Source organism: Astatotilapia calliptera, chromosome 22 (genome assembly GCF_900246225.1).
Source record: "Astatotilapia calliptera chromosome 22, fAstCal1.2, whole genome shotgun sequence".
Taxonomy (NCBI): Eukaryota; Metazoa; Chordata; class Actinopteri; order Cichliformes; family Cichlidae; genus Astatotilapia; species Astatotilapia calliptera.
Genome location: NC_039322.1, coordinates 24,066,315 through 24,085,185, shown reverse-complemented (window position 1 = coordinate 24,085,185; position 18,871 = coordinate 24,066,315). Strand labels below are relative to the sequence as shown.

At 41.0% G+C, this 18,871-nt stretch overlaps 2 protein-coding genes across 4 annotated transcripts in view; both read right to left on the bottom strand.

Annotated features, from left to right (window-relative positions):
• The window catches only part of LOC113014589 (ubiquitin carboxyl-terminal hydrolase 29-like), a 264,900-nt gene extending 262,391 nt beyond the window's left edge, over positions 1 to 2,509 (bottom strand). Inside the window, exon 1 of the mRNA XM_026156237.1 lies at positions 2,129 to 2,509. The gene's annotated coding sequence lies outside the window, so the exon portion shown is untranslated. The remainder of the gene's footprint in view (positions 1 to 2,128) is intronic.
• A 4,239-nt stretch (positions 2,510 to 6,748) lies between these two features.
• Positions 6,749 to 18,871, bottom strand: part of LOC113014588 (ubiquitin carboxyl-terminal hydrolase 29-like) — a 37,072-nt gene continuing 24,949 nt past the window's right edge. Inside the window, exons 5-22 of one of the 3 annotated variants that reach the window (XM_026156233.1) lie at positions 12,869 to 12,937; positions 12,592 to 12,769; positions 12,412 to 12,497; positions 10,828 to 10,908; positions 10,574 to 10,629; positions 10,281 to 10,353; positions 10,088 to 10,171; positions 9,531 to 9,586; positions 9,230 to 9,289; positions 9,004 to 9,135; positions 8,789 to 8,912; positions 8,552 to 8,703; positions 8,347 to 8,446; positions 8,130 to 8,206; positions 7,844 to 7,952; positions 7,176 to 7,233; positions 6,850 to 7,007; positions 6,749 to 6,763 (exon numbers count right to left, since the gene is read on the bottom strand). In XM_026156233.1, coding sequence (XP_026012018.1) covers positions 6,758 to 6,763; positions 6,850 to 7,007; positions 7,176 to 7,233; positions 7,844 to 7,952; positions 8,130 to 8,206; positions 8,347 to 8,446; positions 8,552 to 8,703; positions 8,789 to 8,912; positions 9,004 to 9,135; positions 9,230 to 9,289; positions 9,531 to 9,586; positions 10,088 to 10,171; positions 10,281 to 10,353; positions 10,574 to 10,629; positions 10,828 to 10,908; positions 12,412 to 12,447 — 1,362 coding nt within the window. In that variant the 5' untranslated portion in view covers positions 12,448 to 12,497; positions 12,592 to 12,769; positions 12,869 to 12,937 and the 3' untranslated portion in view covers positions 6,749 to 6,757. The remainder of the gene's footprint in view (positions 6,764 to 6,849; positions 7,008 to 7,175; positions 7,234 to 7,843; positions 7,953 to 8,129; positions 8,207 to 8,346; positions 8,447 to 8,551; positions 8,704 to 8,788; positions 8,913 to 9,003; positions 9,136 to 9,229; positions 9,290 to 9,530; positions 9,587 to 10,087; positions 10,172 to 10,280; positions 10,354 to 10,573; positions 10,630 to 10,827; positions 10,909 to 12,411; positions 12,498 to 12,591; positions 12,770 to 12,868; positions 12,938 to 18,871) is intronic. The other 2 variants (XM_026156234.1, XM_026156235.1) reach the window with 2 other exon arrangements.

The window sequence follows — 18,871 nt, the reverse complement described above, 5'->3', positions numbered from 1 at the left end:
TGGAGGGCGGTGTTCACATAATAGGCAGGCCAAGCAGCTGCTCTTTCACTAGCGAGGTGCTTGAGAACGACGTAGAGGGAGTAAGGAGTACGAGGCGCAACGGAGAGCCCGAGGTCCAACTAGAGGGCGGTGTTCGCGAAACCGGCCATCCGCAGACCTAAGCGTACAGTAGCGAGGAGCATAAACGGAGGGCGGTGTTCGCCTAATGGGCAGGCTAAACAGCTGCGCTTTCACTAGCGAGGCCCTTGAGAACGATGTAGAGGGAGCAAGGAGTATGAGGAGCAATGCAGGGTCCGAGGTCCAACTGGAGGTCAGTGTTCGCGTAATAGGAAGGCCAAACAGCTTCTCTTTCACTAGCGAGGCGCATGACAACGGTAGAGAAGGAGCAAAGAGGACGAGGAGCAATGGAGAGCCCAAGGTCCTCACCGAAAGGGATGTTCGCGAAACCGGCCCTCCACAGACCTAAGCATACACTAGCGAGGAGCATAAATGGAGGATGGTGTTCGCGTAATAGGCAGGCCAAACAGCTTCTCTTTCACTAGTGAGACGCATGACAACGGTAGAGAAGGAGCAAGGAAGACGAGGAGCAACGGAGAGCCCGTGGTCCTCACTTAGGCCCATTTACGCGCAACCAAAGGCCCATCCGGCTAAGCGCTCGCCTGCGGGGAGCAGGAGAACGGGGGAGGAGGAAGGAGGTCGAGGAGGAACGGAGAGTCCGAGGTCCTCACTGAGGCCGGTGTACGCGAACACTCTCAAGAAGGAGACGATGATGATGATGATGTGAAGTTGAGAGTTGTTGCCGTGGCGCTTTGGGTTCCCTCCAGACCCCAAGGTTTGCCATCGTAACTTACGCGATCGATGGAGGGTTACAACCAATTAGGTGCCTTTGTCCGACGGTGTGACGAGACCCGCTATAGCTGGGGGTCCGCCTGACCCCCATCTGTCCCCACCGTGAACCGGCGCCCTGTTTCGCGACGAGACCTGGGTCCGTGCTGCCGGGGTCTGCGGGACCCCCCCTTTTTTTTTTTGGTCCAGGGCGCACGAGGGTTAAGTATGCCTTAATAGCATCCCACCAAGTAGCCAATGTAGTGTCCTCTCGATTATTTGTCTGTTTGTAAAATTGTATTTCATCGCTTATCAATTTAATAAACCCAGAGTCTTTAATTAAGGACACATTTAAATGCTATCTGCGGCTTTGAGGAATCTGTAAAATATTTCCAAGACATAGAAAAATTGGCACATGGTCCGAGAATACTATATTACCAATACTTGAATCTATAGAGTTATTCACTAAGGCTTCAGAAATAAGAAAGTAGTCGATTCTAGTATAAACATTATGAGGCGGAGAGTAAAAGGAATATTCCCTGCCTTCTGGATGCATTGTCCGCCAAATATCATTCAGACCTAAATCTGAGGTCATCTGCCTTATGGCAACTACAGATTTACTCTCTGTGCCTCTCCTAGGAAGTGATCTATCTAGGTCTTGATCCAGTATTTGATTAAAATCTCTTCCTACCACTATTTGTGCACCTTCTAATTCCAAAAGATACTGTGACAGGTTATGAAAAAAGGTGAGTATGTCCGCATTAGGTGCATAGATATTACATAAAATTATTGGTGTGTCCAGTAGTTGTCCATAAACCAATATAAATCTACCTTCCTTATCTGTTATTACTTTTGTTTCAGTAAAGCTAACTGCTTTATGAATCAGAACCGACACTCCCCTACTTTTACCAGTTCCAGGACTGGAAAAGACTTTACCTACCCAGGAACATTTAAGTTTTAAGGCTTCTGACTTACACGTGTGCATTTCTTGAATAAAGGCTATATCAACTCTTGATAATGTAACACACGATACTTTACCACTACTGAATGTAGAGAAAGTTAGGATCTTAGGCTTATGGTGTCTAGGAATCGACTAAGGCGCGAATGACACACAGCTCAAAGAACAGTCAACATTTATTCAAAACAAACCAAAAACAGTCATTCAACAGTTCACAACAGTTCCAATTGTCCATATTTGTCAGTCTGTGTATTCAGTTTTAGAGTTCAGAGTTCAGTGTTCAGAGTTCTTTTCAGTCTTTTCAGTTCAGGTGTGTGAGTATAGTGTTAATGTTAGTAGTACTACCCGGGTAGTGTATTGTTCTGAGATCTCATAAGCTTATCTGTCAAGAAGTCACGCAGTTGTCACTTTAAGTAGGCTGGAAATCTTTCCTGCATCGCAGCTGGGGATCCGGAATCCTGGCTCGCAACTTTAGACTCCAACAAAAAAAAAAAACCAACCTGCACAGGGCAGTGAACATATTTTACATGAATATCATATAACAACTTAATCAACACTAGTGACCAAATGTCTCTCACTCTTTGTATATAACGACTTAATGCAATCAATAATAAAATTAATCAAAGAACCTTAAAACAATTTCCACATCATACAAATTTAACTCAAATCTCATATTTTGTGAACAGCAGTCACATCAATCCAATGAATTGAGAGAATGTACATTACTGATGCACGAGGAAAGTACAAAACATGGTCGCAGTACTATTTAGCCAAAGACTGCTCATATTTATCATCTCATTACAATAAATAAAACTTACCTACTAGCTTCCAAAGAAATATTTCCGATTGGTTTAAAACATTTACAAGTGAAGAAATAAAAAGATAATACAGCACTTAAAAGGAACACATGAAATTTACATTATACTAAGCTAATGATTAGCTGACGATTAGCTTGCTATGCTAGCGCAGTTAGTCAACTCACCGGAAATGAACAAAAAACACAAAAACAGAGGTACACCAGCATCAACAAGCGGAAAAGTAAAATCCAATTTGTGTCTTCACACACAACCTTTTTCTTGAACAAGGATTAAAGAAAAACTCGGTGAGTAGCTCCGACCAGCATACGTAGCCTTAGCGCTATTCTCCTTCTCTACAGTTCTCAACTCAAGTTCACAAGCACTAAACAATCTCATAGTGCCACCTACTGACCTTCTTTGGGAACAGCAGTTCATTTTCATGAGGCAAATTTTAGGTGGGTTACAATAACTTTAGATATGTTAATATTTTCTTCCTCTTAATCCCGTTATTCAACCCCTTAACATTCCAGCTGGCTATTTTGAAATCTGTCTGTCTATCCATGTTATATGTTGTCTCCTTGACCTGGAGACAACATATAAGATGACACCGCCATGGACCTCAACCTGCAGGCTTTGTGTTACCTGTTTCTTTATACAGGAGCATGTAGGGGTGGACTGCCTTTTTATTTGATTACCCTTTTCTCATGTTTTTCTTAGTTAGGGACATTTTGGGGGACGTTATACTCTTACTTGTTAAACACATGCTCCCATCCACTCTCTTGGTCCAGAAGCTCCATAATCCAAGTGTCCCAACTCAGGTCTGATGGCCTTTTTTCAGTTGTGTTTTTAACCTCTTGGGAACTTTCACTACATTCCTTACTTGATGCAGAAAGAAGAAACGAGTCAGGGATGCATAGCAAGCACAACAAGACACCAGCAGCCCAGACCTTTCACCAACTGAAGACATTTGCAGCACCATAAAACATGACAGAGAAGAGCTGGGACTATGTGAAAGGGTGAAGTGCTGCAGTCAAGTTGCAATGGTCCTATCTTTTATACAGTCTATGGTTCACTCTATTAAGATGTGATTATTTCCAAGGTCCATTTAGTTTTAGTTAGCTGAAGCTAAACCAGAAGTTAAAACGAGATGGTGAAAAACATTTTTAGTTAATGTTACGACTGTTGTCGTAATGTTGTCTCATATGTAAATCTGAGTGTGCAGGTGCCTTTCCGTGATTGGTGCATCCATGGGACGACCCATACAGATTGGCTAATGACCTGGAGACAACATATAAGATGACACCGCCATGGACCTCAACCTGCAGGCTTTGTGTTACCCGTCTCTTTATACAGGAGCATGTAGGGGTGGACTGCCTTTTTATTTGATTACCCTTTTCTCATGTTTTTCTTAGTTAGGGAGATAAGACATTGTCATTTGGTTTTATTCTTTTCATAAATAAGTTTTGTACATCCTTTAGATACGGTCCCTTTTGTTTGTTGTTTTGGGGTCCACCCCGAAGCTATAGTTCGCTCCTTTCCTTTGTTAGAATTCAATCACTGTGAAAAAAAATCACCATCAAAATTGTACTGGTTGTGTGATGTGCTGCTTGGGGTCAGACAGGGGTGGATCACCCTTATATTATGGTCTGGCCACCCTTAGAAAGGCCATAACACTAACTAAAATGAAAATTAAAACTAGACTTATAACTGGCTGGTGTCCTTACCAGTGACCTTGGGTCTGAACTGTGGGCTCCTCTTTCCAGGTGTTCGTACTGCCTGAGTGGGACCAAGATGTGCTGTCTTGCCTCTTTTGGGTTTTCTGCATGTTTCTGGCTCAACATGCAAGTATCCACTTCTTGACGTTCGCTGTTGGTTGCAGCCACTTGAGGTTTTTGGGCTCATTTGGGTTCTCAACACTGGGTGACTTTGATGGGAGTGAAAGCATCCTCACAACATAAATCACCACACTACCTGCTTTTGTTTCAGATTTTTTCTTTATCCTTGTTAACATGTTTGGGTACTGGGTTTACCTGTAATGCATTTTGTGCTCCAAAAGCTGTTATTTTGTGCAGCTGTGCTCCAAAAGCTGTTAGCATGACCTTTTTTATCATTAGATTGTGCCACACCAGCACCTGAGAGAAAAGCTTTGAGTTTGATTTTGTGTTTGTGTTTTGCAGGCACTCAGGAGAATAAGTCATGATGTTTCTTGTGTTTGTCATGTTAGTATCTCAGTGCTTGTCAATCACCAGTCAACAGTGTCACCACTGTGAACAACATCCTTCGACTGTTCGAGCCAAAACCTTGGAGAAGTCCCTGCAGCCGCTTCAAAACTCATCACTGAGCTCGATCTCTCTTTTAACACGCTGGAGACAACAATGAAAGATGACTTTCTTTCAGATGCTGCTTTGACGGCTTTGTTCGTGAATAACAACAGAATCAAAACCATCCATGAAGAGACATTTCACCCGCTGATTAATTTGGAGAAACTGGACTTCCACAAACCAGTTGGAGACTTTGTCCTCTGGATGGTTTCAGAACCTGATTTCTCTCCACTAGTTCAATCTTTTGGGAAACAAATATACAACACTGGGTCCGGGAAACCTTTTCCTGCCACTGAGGAGCTTGAAGACCCTCCATTTTTGAGGAGCTTTCCTTCAGTCTGTCAGTGAAAGGGATTTTGTTGAACCTTGAAACTGCCGTGACCCTGTCCAAAGACCAGCTGGCCACCTGGCCGGGTCAGTCATGGATATTCACAAATACCCCATAGTACTGGTGGAAAAGACATATCGAGGGAAAATCCATGTTCAGACCATGTTCAGTGTGTCGTGACACTTGCACGATGGAAGAACACACCCACTTGTTGGTGCCAGAAGAGCCACTGAGAAATTATTGTTTTAGCTGGCTCATTACAAGTCGATGGCTGCTCACCTGGAGTAGGATAAAACTCTGGAGCGAATAATTGCCCGATTTTACTGGACAGGAAACTGTTTTAGACTTAGAGCTTTTTATTGTCATTGTGCAGTTTCTTGCACAGTGAAATTGGGTAAGTGGAGAGCATAGAGCCGCTGTATCTGTGCGCACCACCATCTTGCATTTTTTGCATGTTTGGCTGGTGTCACTTTTGGACTTTGCTACCTGTAGCTAAACATTTGCAGCTAAATCATTTATTTAAAAGCAGAAGCTGCAACTGATCGAGGGAATATTTGTCTGAAAACTTAAACTGAACTCCAAGGGTACCATTGCTCCAGCTCACCATCTTTACCTGAGTGAATCAGTTTGTTGAACAATCTAAATGATTCAGAAACTTCTGTGACATCAACTTAACTAAGGCTCATTACAAATTTCACAAAACACTGCTGAATACTTTTAATATTTTTTTATTAGTTATTTTTGTTTTTGTTGTTATTTTGATTTTAATAAAACAAAATAAAATAAAGAATTAAATCATTTCTTTGGTTTTTAAATTTAATTTATTTTACAAATAAATTAATAATAATATTAATAATAATAACAACAAATTAGTGCTGTCAGTGTTAACGTCATTTTACCTAATGACGTTAACGCTGACAGCACTAATTTGTTGTTCCCAGAGAGCAAGCCAAACACTGGTCCAGAAAAGGACGATCTCTAGTAGATTTTGTTTTAACCTCCTAGGACCTGGTGTCCACATATGTAGACATAACATTTTGGGTTGTCTAGACCAAAATACAAAATTTTGCTCTTCGAAAACCTGATATCCACTTATGAGGGAGGACATGACACTGCCACTGTTCAATCGAAATTTAAAATGAATGTCCTCATATGTGGATCTCATTCTTTTGAGAAACAAAAAAAAGATAGTCTGAATCTGATGTCTTGGTTTTTACCTTCATCGGGTCCCAATCAACCTAAATGGCACAGAGGAATTAAAAATGCATGCCATGAAAGTTCAGGTCTTAGGAGGTTAAAAATGTCCCTGCTGATGAGACCAGTGAATGTGGGGCGACGGTGGCAAGAAAAAACTCCCTCCTGGAGGAAGAAATCTTGGGAGGACCAGGCTCTCTGGCAGGACCCTCCCTCCTGAGGGCAATACTTACCTATACTTGTCCTCCAGTGTGCGATGGTGGGCTGGGACGACTGCTTTTCCTTCTCAGCATGATGATGACCTTAACTTCCTTCCTTCCTTCCATTTCCTGTTTCAGAACTGAGAATGAAGACAAAACTGGTTAACAAGGTAACAGGACATTTAAAAATTCTCTCACTTCAGGATGAGATGCTGTGTCTTCTTACGTTTCTCTTGTAAAACAGGATGTAGGCCGACTGCTGCTGTTCCTCACAAACTGCAGATCCAGTTGTGTGGAGCACCTGTGCGTCATTATAGGTGAGCCAGCGATCTGATGTAGAGTGCTGACTCTCCTCAGGATGGACAGAACTACAGATGTAGTGTCCTGAAATCACATTAAGACAAATGAATCCAACTTCTGGAAGTCAACTGATTCAAGCAAACAGTGATTTTGACTTAGTGCTTCTTAGAACATCAAAAGCTTTTGTGTGTGAGTCCTTCACTGAAAAGTAGCAAGTTTCATTTTCTGTTTGTCACAAGTCTGTTGTTTTACCTGACTCTGTGCCTCCATAATGACTGATGATGCTGCAAAGACTATAACAGCCACCACCCTGAGAAGGAACAAATCCAAAGAGTGTTAGTTTCATAAAGTCTCACATCAGTGCCATAATTAAGCTGATTTGCTGAGGCTACGTCCACACTAATGCGTTTTCGTTTGAAAACGCATCGTTTTCTCTCCGCTTTGACCTCCCGTCCACACCGAGACGGCGTTTTCCTCAAGGAAAAACACAGCATCTTGAAAACGCTCTCGAAAACGCATACATTTCAAAACGGAGTTGTCCCATCGCAGTGTGGACACTCGAAAACGCAGACTTTCTAAAACGATGACGCATTTTGGTCATGTGATGCAGTCATGTGAGCAATTAAACAAAGATAAGCCGAGTGCATTAGACAGCAGTTGTTTTGATTGCTCTCAACTTTGACAGCCCTAAAAAAGATTAATATCAGTTTGTACATGCTCCGGATAGCTTTTCTTCAAATTCTGTAATTCTCACTCACTTTTGCGCATGCGCAGGACTGGAACGTAAGCGTTTTCGGCCGTTTCAATGCAGACGCACAACTATTTGAAAATGACTGAAAACGCCAGTGTGGACACGGAGTTTTCAAATCTATCCGGGCTAGTGTGGACGTAGCCTGAGACGTTCTGCAGTCTGTTTTTACCTGATTGGATGGCACCACCAAGTCCCTCTGCAGCCTGACGGGGTCATCCACCTTCTTAATCTTGTAGGTTTGTGTAAAGCCAAACCTCTTCAGATGCAAGATCAGAACTCTGGCAGAAAAGAAAAAAAACACAAACAAGGTAGAAAATAAGAAGAATGAGTGTCAAACACAAACAGAAGATGGGAGAAAACGACTGCTCAAGTATTGTCTCGAAGAACTCTGATATTTGATGCGCCACAGTTTGGAAACCTGGTCAGTCGATCAATTCTGATGTGACCTTACTCACCTTGGCAGTGTATCAAAAGACGACTTCAGTTCTGAGGCCGTCCCTCCACAATCACAGCGAAATTCTATTTCTTGTTCCTGAACAACAGCACAGAGAAGACAGGCTTTATGGTAGAAAGAAATCTCAACATATGCACACACACATGCACACAAACACTAACAAAAAAGGTGTGTTAAGATCGCTGATACGACAACTCTATTGGAATTTGTGATCTTACCTTCAAGTATGTCTCTAACATGTTTATAATAGACCCCTCTGGAACAAGGTCTAGAGACAAGCTGGTGAATTCCTCTTGCTGTGATGATTGGTGACCGCAGCTACACATTTCAGGAGTAACGTAGTTAAAGTAAAGATCAGGTACGTGGAAAAGAGGTATATGAAAATATTGCAACCAGCTCTGCGTTTCTGAAAGACAGGCTTACCTCTTGCATGTCCTCATGTTTTCCATTTTAAAAATGTGATGGTCTTCTACTGGGCAGCTATAACTTTGGCCCAGGAGAGCTGCGTTCCTCTCCAGGTGAGGTGTGAGCCTTTTGACCTCATCGAGGAATAATGTTAGGAATTCATGAGCGTCCTGAAAGAAAAGCAGAGAGATTTAAAACAGTACATCAAAATCAGAAGGTAAAGCAAAAAACGAAATGTCCAAATAGCTGACGCACTTTCTGTGCACTGCCGGTGTATTCAGGAGCTTGACTGCTGAATGCCTTCTTAAAAGCTCTTAGGTGGTGATCTTTAAGGCCATAATCTGTTGACTCGTGACAGTCCCTGACATCAATAAGCCTTCTGTAGAAAGGAAGGGTAAACAGACATTTCTGCTGTTAGATCTCTTTGTTCTTCAGGTTTTTGAAGAAAGTAGAAGGTTGACGTAGCGCACCTTAAGAGCTGAGCTTCTGGATCTGTGCTCCACAAAACCCCCTGACGCCTGATGTCTCTTATGAACTCCTCAATGTTGAGGAGGCTCTGCAGGCAGGAGTTCATGTAGCAGGTGTTTCCGATGTTTGGAAACCTGACACACACGCGCAACGTTTACAGTATCAGTGTAAAATAATTCATTTTCTCCACTTTGACAAAGTGAGTCTTTGTGCACCACGTGTACTCACCCGAAGCAGTCTATAGTCCCAGTTTGACTTTCTATTTTTTTCCCACCGCATGCTACACTGCTCCAAAAAGGTAAAAACACAAACACAAAATTAGGAAAGATGTCAAGATTCTGAGCAGTGTATGCGCATGTATGCATGAGCTTTGAAGTTGAAACATTTTGGAGGACGTCCAAAAGTAGTAAAAAAGATGTAAATACACAAGGTGGAAGAAAAATGCCAATAAAAGGGAAATAAAACAGCTCCAACTAAACCACTGCTATAAATATCTCCAGCAGCATTAAAGAGCGGCGCATTTCTTTACCTCTGATGAGACGTAGAAGGAATTTCCTTCTCTGCCACGTTTTGTTTGTGTAATTTCTGTTTAGAAACAAGAAAACCAACATCAGTAATGGCATAAAACAAACATACCAAGGGAGTCTCTCCATGAAAAGTGTCCAGTTAGAAAATTTGGTATTATTTCATATTATTTATCACTTTAGTGAGCTGTCAGCTCATGAAGCAGATATATAGGAATATCTTTAAATAAATTAAAAACAATTTATTCATGCTTTAAATTGAGTTTTAAAGTTTGTCCTATGAAATACAAAATCCTTCATTTGGTTCTGATCAAAATTCAGTTTTTACAGAAATCATCCATCAAACTTCATTAAAAGATTCAAAAATGCTTATTTACCATAAAAAATATTTAGAGAAACATCCTGCAAGTCTCTTCAAACTTACCTTTCTGTGAAAAAAAAAACGTTTAAACATCTTTGAACTTAATTTGAGGACATGGATGTGCTAAATTGCTCTTAATTCTTCGCATTTAACTGTGATGAGTAAATGCTTGATGACAGTGACTCTTTCCATAAAACATACCTTCCAGAATTTAAAAAGAAACCAGCGACACTTTTTTTGTGTCTTCACAGTGTTGCTCTCTGCCTCTGCATCGCTGTCAGTTTGCTGCAGAGGACAAACAAACATAAGTTTATTAAAAAAGTAAAGTCACTTTAAATTAACAAGTGCAATTTAAAGAGAATGTGCATTTCATATGTTTCGTGTAAAAGCAAACCGAGGAACAGCAGAGGTGTCTCCATTTTCTCTTCTTCTTTTGACCATTTTCAGCAACACAAGCATCCGGGATGCTGATGAGGACAAAAGTGTAAATGTTATTTTTCAAAGTGGAAATTTTTAACAAGGAGTACATGCTGGAGATTGCAGATAAAAATTAATAACTGTAATGGAACAAAATCATGTATTTTGTACATTTACACTCCAACTAACATTTACACTCCAACAAGAGCTCCAACTAAACCACTGCTATAAATATCTCCAGCAGCATTAAAGAGCGGCGCATTTCTTTACCTCTGATGAGACGTAGAAGGAATTTCCTTCTCTGCCACGTTTTGTTTGTGTGATTTCTGTTTAGAAACAAGAAAAGCAACATCAGTAATGGCATAAAACAAAGTATATGGTAAGAAAATACAATATCCTTCATTTGGATTCAAAATTCAGTTTTTACAGAAATCATCCAAGAAGCTTCCTTAAAAGTTTCAAAAATGCTTATTTACCATAAGAAAACATTCAGAGAAATGTGCTGCGAGTCTCTTCAAACTTACCTTTCTGTGAAAAAGAAGTTTAAACATCTTTGGACTTGATGTGATCGCAGCCAAAATCTCCTCAGCTTTGCAAAAGTTCAACTGAAAACAAGCAGTCAAAGGTTGTATATTTATAAACTTTCAGCATAGAACGTTCATACCCTGAACAGCAAACATCAGCATTATGATGTATGGGGCTCATTTGCATATTTTGGAATGTATGCTCATTTGAACTGTATGGTGCTCGTCTCCAAGCAACTGCTACAAAATACAGGTCAAGTCAAGTGGCTTTTATTGTCATTTTAACCACGTGCAGAGGTACTGTACAGAGTGAAATGAGACCGCGTTCCTCCGAGACCCTGGTGCTATATATGACATATACGGACAAACCCAGGACTACATAAAGTGCAGTGTGCATAAATTGCAAAAATAAACAAGACAAAACAGTGCAAAACTAGACAGAACAGGACGATACAGACACAAGACAATGGAAATGTGCAAAATGCTGAGTATTGTGCAAAAGTAACTTGGTGTCTGTATGTATGTGTATGAGTGTGAGATACTGCAGATAAGTGCTTGGTAGTGACATGTGTGAAGGTGTGCGTGTGCCAGTGCAGTCACTGAGTGTTCAGGGGTCTGACGGCTTGTGGGAAGAAACTTTTCCGTAGTTTGGTAGCGAGGGCCCGGATGTTCTGGGACCTCTTTCCAGAAGGCAGCAGGGTGAAGAGTGTGTTTGAAGGCTGTGTGGGGTCCTCCAGCAAGCGGGTGTTATAAGGAGGGGAGAGGGACTCCAATGATCTTCTCAGCTGCTCTCACAATCCGTTGTAGGGTACTGCGATCTAATACGCTGCAGTTACCATACCAGACAGTGATGCAGCTACTTAGGATGCTCTTGTTAGTCCCACTGTAAAAGGTGGTGAGAATGGATGGTGGGAGATGGGCTTTCCTCAGCTTCTGCTTGAAGTAGAGACGCTGCTGGGCCTTCTTGGTTATGGAGCTGGTGTTGAGGGAGCAGGAGAGGTTCTCCGCCAGGTGGACACCAAGAAATCTGGTGCTCTTGACGACCTCCACAGAGGATCCATTCATGTTAAGTGGGCAGTGATCCCACTGTGCTCTCCTGAAGTCAACAATCTCTTTTGTTTTGTCCACGTTCACAGACAGGTTGTTGACTCTACACCTCTACAGATGGCCCGCAGTGCAACCCTTCAGCTTCCTACTAGATTCACCTATATACAAATTTAAAGACCTAGGAGACTTACTTCTCGTCACAGAGTTGTAGCATTCACAAGATTTTCAGAAAACTTGAACTCAAGGTCAAGGTCACTGATATTCAAACTGACCCCAGAACTTTAGTAGATGCACCAATGGTATCAATTCAAAATCCTACGCTTCTCGTTCCATTTTTATTTCACTATCTGTAACTAAGACAAATAAACAGTATTTGAGACACAAGTCACTATTAAAGTGGTTCGTGAGACTCCACATCTGATAACAGTATAACACACTGCTTATTTATGTAAAATTGTCATCAATAAATGTGTTCAAAACAGAAGCTACACTGGCTTTAAAAGTTTTTGTTAACTCTGACTACCTGTCTGCTCTTACCTGTTTCTTTTGCTCTCTGCTGTCTTCATCCTCCATCCAACTCTACATTGTATTGTTAGGGATGACATGATGAAACTGAAGGGTGTCTGGGCACCGAAAAAAGAAAAGAAGAGAGATTGGATTAGGCTGCAGCTGGCGTGCCATTCTCTCACTTCAGGATGAGATGCTGTGTCTTCTTACGTTAATCTTGTAAAACAGGATGTAGGCTGAGTGCTGCTGTTCCTCACAAGCTGCAGATCTAGTTGTGTGCAGCACCTGTGCGTCATTATAGGTGGGCCAAGGATCTGATGTAGAGTGTGGACTCTCCTCGGGACGGACAGAATTACAGATGCAGCAGCTGTTTCCGATGTATGGAAACCTGACACACAAACAAAAGTTTACAGTATCAGTGTAAAATAATTCATTTTGTCCAGGTTGAGAAGGTGAGATTTGGTCCTAGTGCACCACGTGTACTCACCTGAAGCCGTCTGTAGTCTGAATTTTATTTTCCATTATTTATCCACCGCCCAAATGTTTCACTGCGCTACTGCAAAAAGGTAAAAACACAAACACACAATTAGACACTGAGCACTGGATGTGCATGCATGCATGAGCTTTGAAGTTTAAACTTTTTTTTATCATCAACAATTTTTATTTATTTCATTTTAAACTTCAATAACAGAGCTTAAGGATAACTACATAAATAAATAGTTTAAAAACAAACAAACAAAAACAACAACAAAAAACAAAACAAAGGGAAGTTATCCTATTCTTTCTTCGCACACCAATTCCCACACCACCACTCTGTCATTACTCCTCTGTTCTTCAAGTTACAGAAAGCCAGCTTGTAAAGGGGGACCAAATACAATCATATTGATGCAATTTGTCTAAAAGGTTATTAAGAATGCAAAGCTGCAATTTGTGCCGTCAAACCCCAATGTTAAGACGTCGTCGCATGCTAAAGTCAGTGACCATGGCTATGCTAGCACTGAAGCTGCCAACGTGGGCTTAACCCTTGTGCTCCCCTTCGGGGCAGCTCCGGACCCCGGGGGTCCCAGAGTACCCCTGGGTCGCATTTCACAGGCCGCGCATCAGGGTTGGCTCCCGCGCCCTGTACACCCACGTTTCCCTCCCTGGATGCCACTCCCGTTTCAATTTTTCTCCTAGTTTCAGGCAGGCTCTATCATGTTCGTCCATGGGAGGCCGCTGTTAATTGGGACACGGCCTACGTCAGCTGCTGTTGAAATCAGGTGATAGACTATGAGCACGTTAAAAAAAAAAAAAAAAAAAAACTATGTGCACGTTAGCATATGCTACTTCCGGTGCGGAAACTCCTGTGGGGAGCTTTGTTTCCGGTGTCGTATTCGCGCTTTGTTTACGGTCCAAAACAAGTTAAGAAAATGAATGAATCAAGCCGCGATTTACATTTCTATAGATGTCTTGGGCATTTACCCAATATATCTGTAAATTATCTTCATCGACTTGTTGATTTTTTCCCCCGCGCCTCAGAGCAAAAGAGAAAAGGGATTCAAATGTTATATTTCTCAGTATCTGTAATCAGAATCAGAATCAGAATCAGAAACTTTATTGTCATTGTCATGAGAACAACGAAATTAAGAATGGTCCCCGATCATTGCATCATCCCTAGCAATATCAAAATATAAATAAAACAATAAAATTCAATAAATAAAATAGATAGAATACTTAAAATACTAATAAGAAACAGCTGTCCCTCGTTTATCGCGGGTGTTATGTTCTAAAAATAAGCAGCGATAGGTGAAATCAAGTAGCCAATTTTATTTTTTGACAGTGCAAAACGTTTCGTCGACATCCACTGCACTTCAGAGTCACACTGCTAGTGATCGATGCAGCGATTCTGTACTGTACAGGAGAGACGTCACGGAGGAGATCGTCTGCAGCGATCAGGACACAAGGTGACATAAAAAAAAAAAGCATGCAAAGTTGCGCTAAAAAATCTGCGAAACAGCGAGGTGAAAGGTGAACCACGTTATAGCGAGGGACCACTGCAATTTGGAAGGTAAGTCACAACATACCCTTCGTAAATACTAATGTATAGAAACCCTTACCAGCAATGATTCATTTTTTGTGTGGCTTTTTTTCACGGTTTGTTAACATGTTGTGTATGTGTGTACTTGACTAGCTGATATTAACATAACGGGGGAAACATCTGGTTTGACTATTTTTCACCTGTAGTTTGAATGCTGAACATTTGCCTGTTTAAATCACAAGACCAGTCACTATACAGAGATGTGCTTCTGAATGTGGACGATGTGTCTTCTGCTGCAGTGATGCAGTTCTGCTTGTGTTGAGTGACGTAAACAACTGATCGATCTAAACTCTTTAAATTGATCATTAGATTTTTTATGACACAACAGTGGTGAGTGCTCCCACCTTCTGCTCTTTGTAACTTAACGCGATCTTTCCGTTTTCGAGTTTTGGACATGATTTTGGAGTAAATCTTCGTAGTAGCGATTGACCGCAAAGTAAAACTATCGGAAATGTACAACCCTACATCCGGTCTCAAACCAGTAATTTACTTTACTTTACTGATTACTTATTTTCAAAAGTAATTAGTTACTAAGTTACGTTTTAAAAACATGATTTACAACCTGAATAGGTAATAAAGCGATAGATCTTTCAGCCCAATTCTACTTTTTCTGCATAATCCATCATATAAAATGTAATCAAATGAAAAAGTCTCATTTTAAAACTAGTTTATAATGCCAGATATGTGGTCAAGGTGTCACTTCGTTGCCGCCTTGAGTTGAATGGGAATGATCTTATCACTCCTGTGTTTGACATACTGAGATCTAACTTCAGCGACTTGACATATTCCAGCCTGCCCATGAAAGATTTCTACAGTACTGTGCCACGACCAGGTGAGAATGCCATGGATTACTGGATCCAGTTGAACAAGTCCATTGACGCTGCTGATGAGTGTCTCCGCAGGCGTGGCAAACTGGTAGAGGACCCCAGTGGTGAGGTTGTTTCGATGTTCATTAATCACTGTCCTGATCACAGTCTTGCCTTGTCTTTTCAACTGAAGGCTCCTGAGGAATGGACTGCAGCTGAGGTTCAGAACCGTCTGGACAACTATGTGAGGAAAGTAAGACAGTCTAGTGTTTTGTCTCATAATACAGCATGTCTGTCCATCCCACATCTGAGCCCTGTTACTGTTAACAGCCAGCCCCACTCCAGTAGTGCTCAAGCAGTCCCAGTAACACATGAGCCAGCCTCGTACCCTATGCCCTCTGTTCCCTCTGCAGACACATGTCAGCCTCTCTCTTCTGGTGACATGGTAAGTGTGCAGCAGCCCTCGGCTTGTCCTCCCTCGACTCCTCATGTCATGCTCCAATCTTTGCCAGTTTCCGGCCCTCCTCCAGCTGAGCCAGATGTTCAACAGATGGTAGCACTGTTTGACAAGGTTCTGTCCATGTGCACTGCATCACTAGCCACTGGTCCTAGGTGCCCACAACCCACGGGTCAGTCCCATGGGCACCGCAGTGCTTATCGTGCTTCTTGCAGAGTGTGTGGCTCACATGAACACACAACCCATTTGCATTGTAGGCTGTACAAGCTATGCCACAGCCGCTTTGACCCTGGACACATGAGGCGTGAATGCCCACAGTTGCGCCAGAAACAAAGCATTTCAGTCCCTCCTCCCACCAATGCTGCTTTAAACTAGCCAGCCCATGTAACGAGAGGGGTAGCATGGGCAGTGTTAATGAAACCCTCACAAATGTAACAGATCCAGAAACCATATATGTTAACTGCTGTAGTGGCCTCTCTGATGAGAAGACTGTTATTATGGGTTCACAAAGAGTTGGCAGGGCTAGTGAGTTGTTTTACACCCCAGTGTCCGTCAGTGGCCGGTGGTCCTTAACAGGCATGCTTGATTCAGGAATTATGTCATGCACACTAAGTGAAGAGGCTGATTACAAGCTAAGAGCTGCTGGTGTTGCTCTGATTCCGCAGCAGGTCTCTGAAAATGTGGTGCTGGTTGGTTGCGGTGGCCTTCTCACACAACCCAAATGCATCTGTGATTTGGAAATATATGGGTCTAGGTTGCTTGTGCCAACGTTTGTGGTTCCTGGGCAAAAAGATGAACTCATTGTGGGGAGCAATGTGATCCGGCCCATCATTCAGAAGATGAAGGCTGATACAAATTACTGGGAGCTTATTAACTCCAATTACACTGGCACTGATTGTGAAGACTTCCTGCAGTTGCTGAGTTGTATCTCACGGTGGTCTGCTCCTGTGATGCCAGATAAAGTAGGTACAGTCAGGTTGCGGAAGAGTGTCACTCTCCTGCCACAAAAATAATATGTAGTTTGGGGAAAGCTGCCAGCTTCTGCCCTTGTGTCTCCAGAAAGTACTGCCATTGTGGAACCCACGTCAACCCGTTCCACTCCAAAGAATATAATGGTGGGGAACATTATAACACCCATGTGGGGAGATCGTTGGGTCCCTATGAAAGTCCTTAACCCAACAGAGAGCCCTGTGACACTTCGTTGCAATGCTAAGACTGCGGATGTCTTTCCTTGTATTGCTGTAGAGGACCTGCCCATCACTCAAGGTCTCTGCGAGACTCTGACTGACCAGCATACCAGTTTTTTTTTTGTATTGTATTGTATTGTATCTTTATTTGTTTCAGACATATAAAACAAAAAAACAATATATACACACTACATATATTTTCATTTACAGATACGAATATATATGTAGATATACACACACACACGTATGTGTTCAGATAAACAAAAAAATAAAAAAAATGAAATAAAACAAAATCGTCTGACATAATGTAACAATGTTTGGTCTGAAAAGGAGTAGGAAGAAGTATGAACATACTTATTAATTCCTACCCCTGCTCAACATCTTATTGATCCCACATAATTCACCTAATTCCCATCATCACATACTCCACACAATACACGAGGAGAACCTATATAAACATGGCTACCGTGATTGATATAATTTGGATATAATTTGATATTTTTATACATACAATGGGTGATCATCTTTATTGGTATCATATTCTTCCAAAATCAGTTTTCGAAGTATTTTCATGAACTTACTAATTCCTGAGCATTGCTGTAGATCTATAGTAAAACTATTCCACAGTTTTACCCCATAAATAGTGACACAAAAGGTTTTGACCTTTGACCGTGCTTTAAGAATCCTTAGATTCAATTTCCCCCTCAATTCATAGTCTCCTTTCTCTGTCATAGAACATCCTCTGTATATTTCCTGGTAACATATTGTATCTGGCCTTGTACATAATTTTTGCAGTTTTATATTTTATAAGATCCATAAACTTCAGTATTTTTAATTTCAAAAACATGATGTTAGTATGGTCTCTAAATCCTGCTTTAGTAATCATCCTGATTGCTTTTTTTTTTTAATTTTACATATTGGTTGAAGTGCAGTTTTATATGTGTTTCCCCAAATTTCCACACAGTATTCCAAATATGGCAATATAAGTGAACAATAAAGTAGCCGGAGTGATTTGGAAGGCAAAAAATATTTAACTTTACTCAGTACAGAGATGCTTCTTGACAGTTTGGCTTGTATATGCTTTATGTGAGGTTTCCAGCAGATTTTGTTATCTATTATCACACCCAGAAATTTTGTATCCGAAACTTGCTCTATTTCAACATTGTTTACTAATAATTTTGCTCCTGCATCTTTTTTACAATTTCCGAATAACATAAATTCCAAATTTAATGATAGCTTATTTCTATCAAACCATGTTTTCAGTTTAATCATTTCTTGTGTGACAATTTCCAAAAGCTGCTGTAAATTCTCTCCAGCACAAAAAATATTTGTATCATCTGCAAATAGAATAAACTGTAGTATATCTGATGTTCTACATATATCATTGATATAGAGGATAAACAGCTTTGGTCCCAATACTGACCCCTGCGGAACTCCGTAAACAATGTCCATACACTCTGATTCATATTCCCCAATTTTCACAAATTGCTGCCTGTCTCTCAAATAACTCTTTACCCATTCTAACACCACTCCTCTAATGCCATAATACTCCAGTTTATCAAGTAATATGTCATGATTAATTGTGTCAAAAGCTTTTTTTAGGTCAATGAAAACACTAACTATACATTGTCTTTTATCTATATTGTTGGTGATATTTTTGATCAGTTCCATTAATGCCAATGATGTTGATCTATTTGATCTGAAACCATACTGACTATCCATTATTATTTTGTGTTTATCTATAAATTTGTCAAGTCTATTACTAAAGACTTTTTCCAGTATTTTTGAAAATTGAGAAAGTAGAGAGACAGGCCTATAATTTGTGAATTGATGTCTGTCACCATTTTTAAACAGTGGTGTTACTTTAGCTGTTTTCATTTGTTTTGGGAATGTACCAGTTTGTAAGGACAAATTGCAAATGTGTGTTAAGGGTTTGGAAATGCCCTCTATCACTCTCTTAACG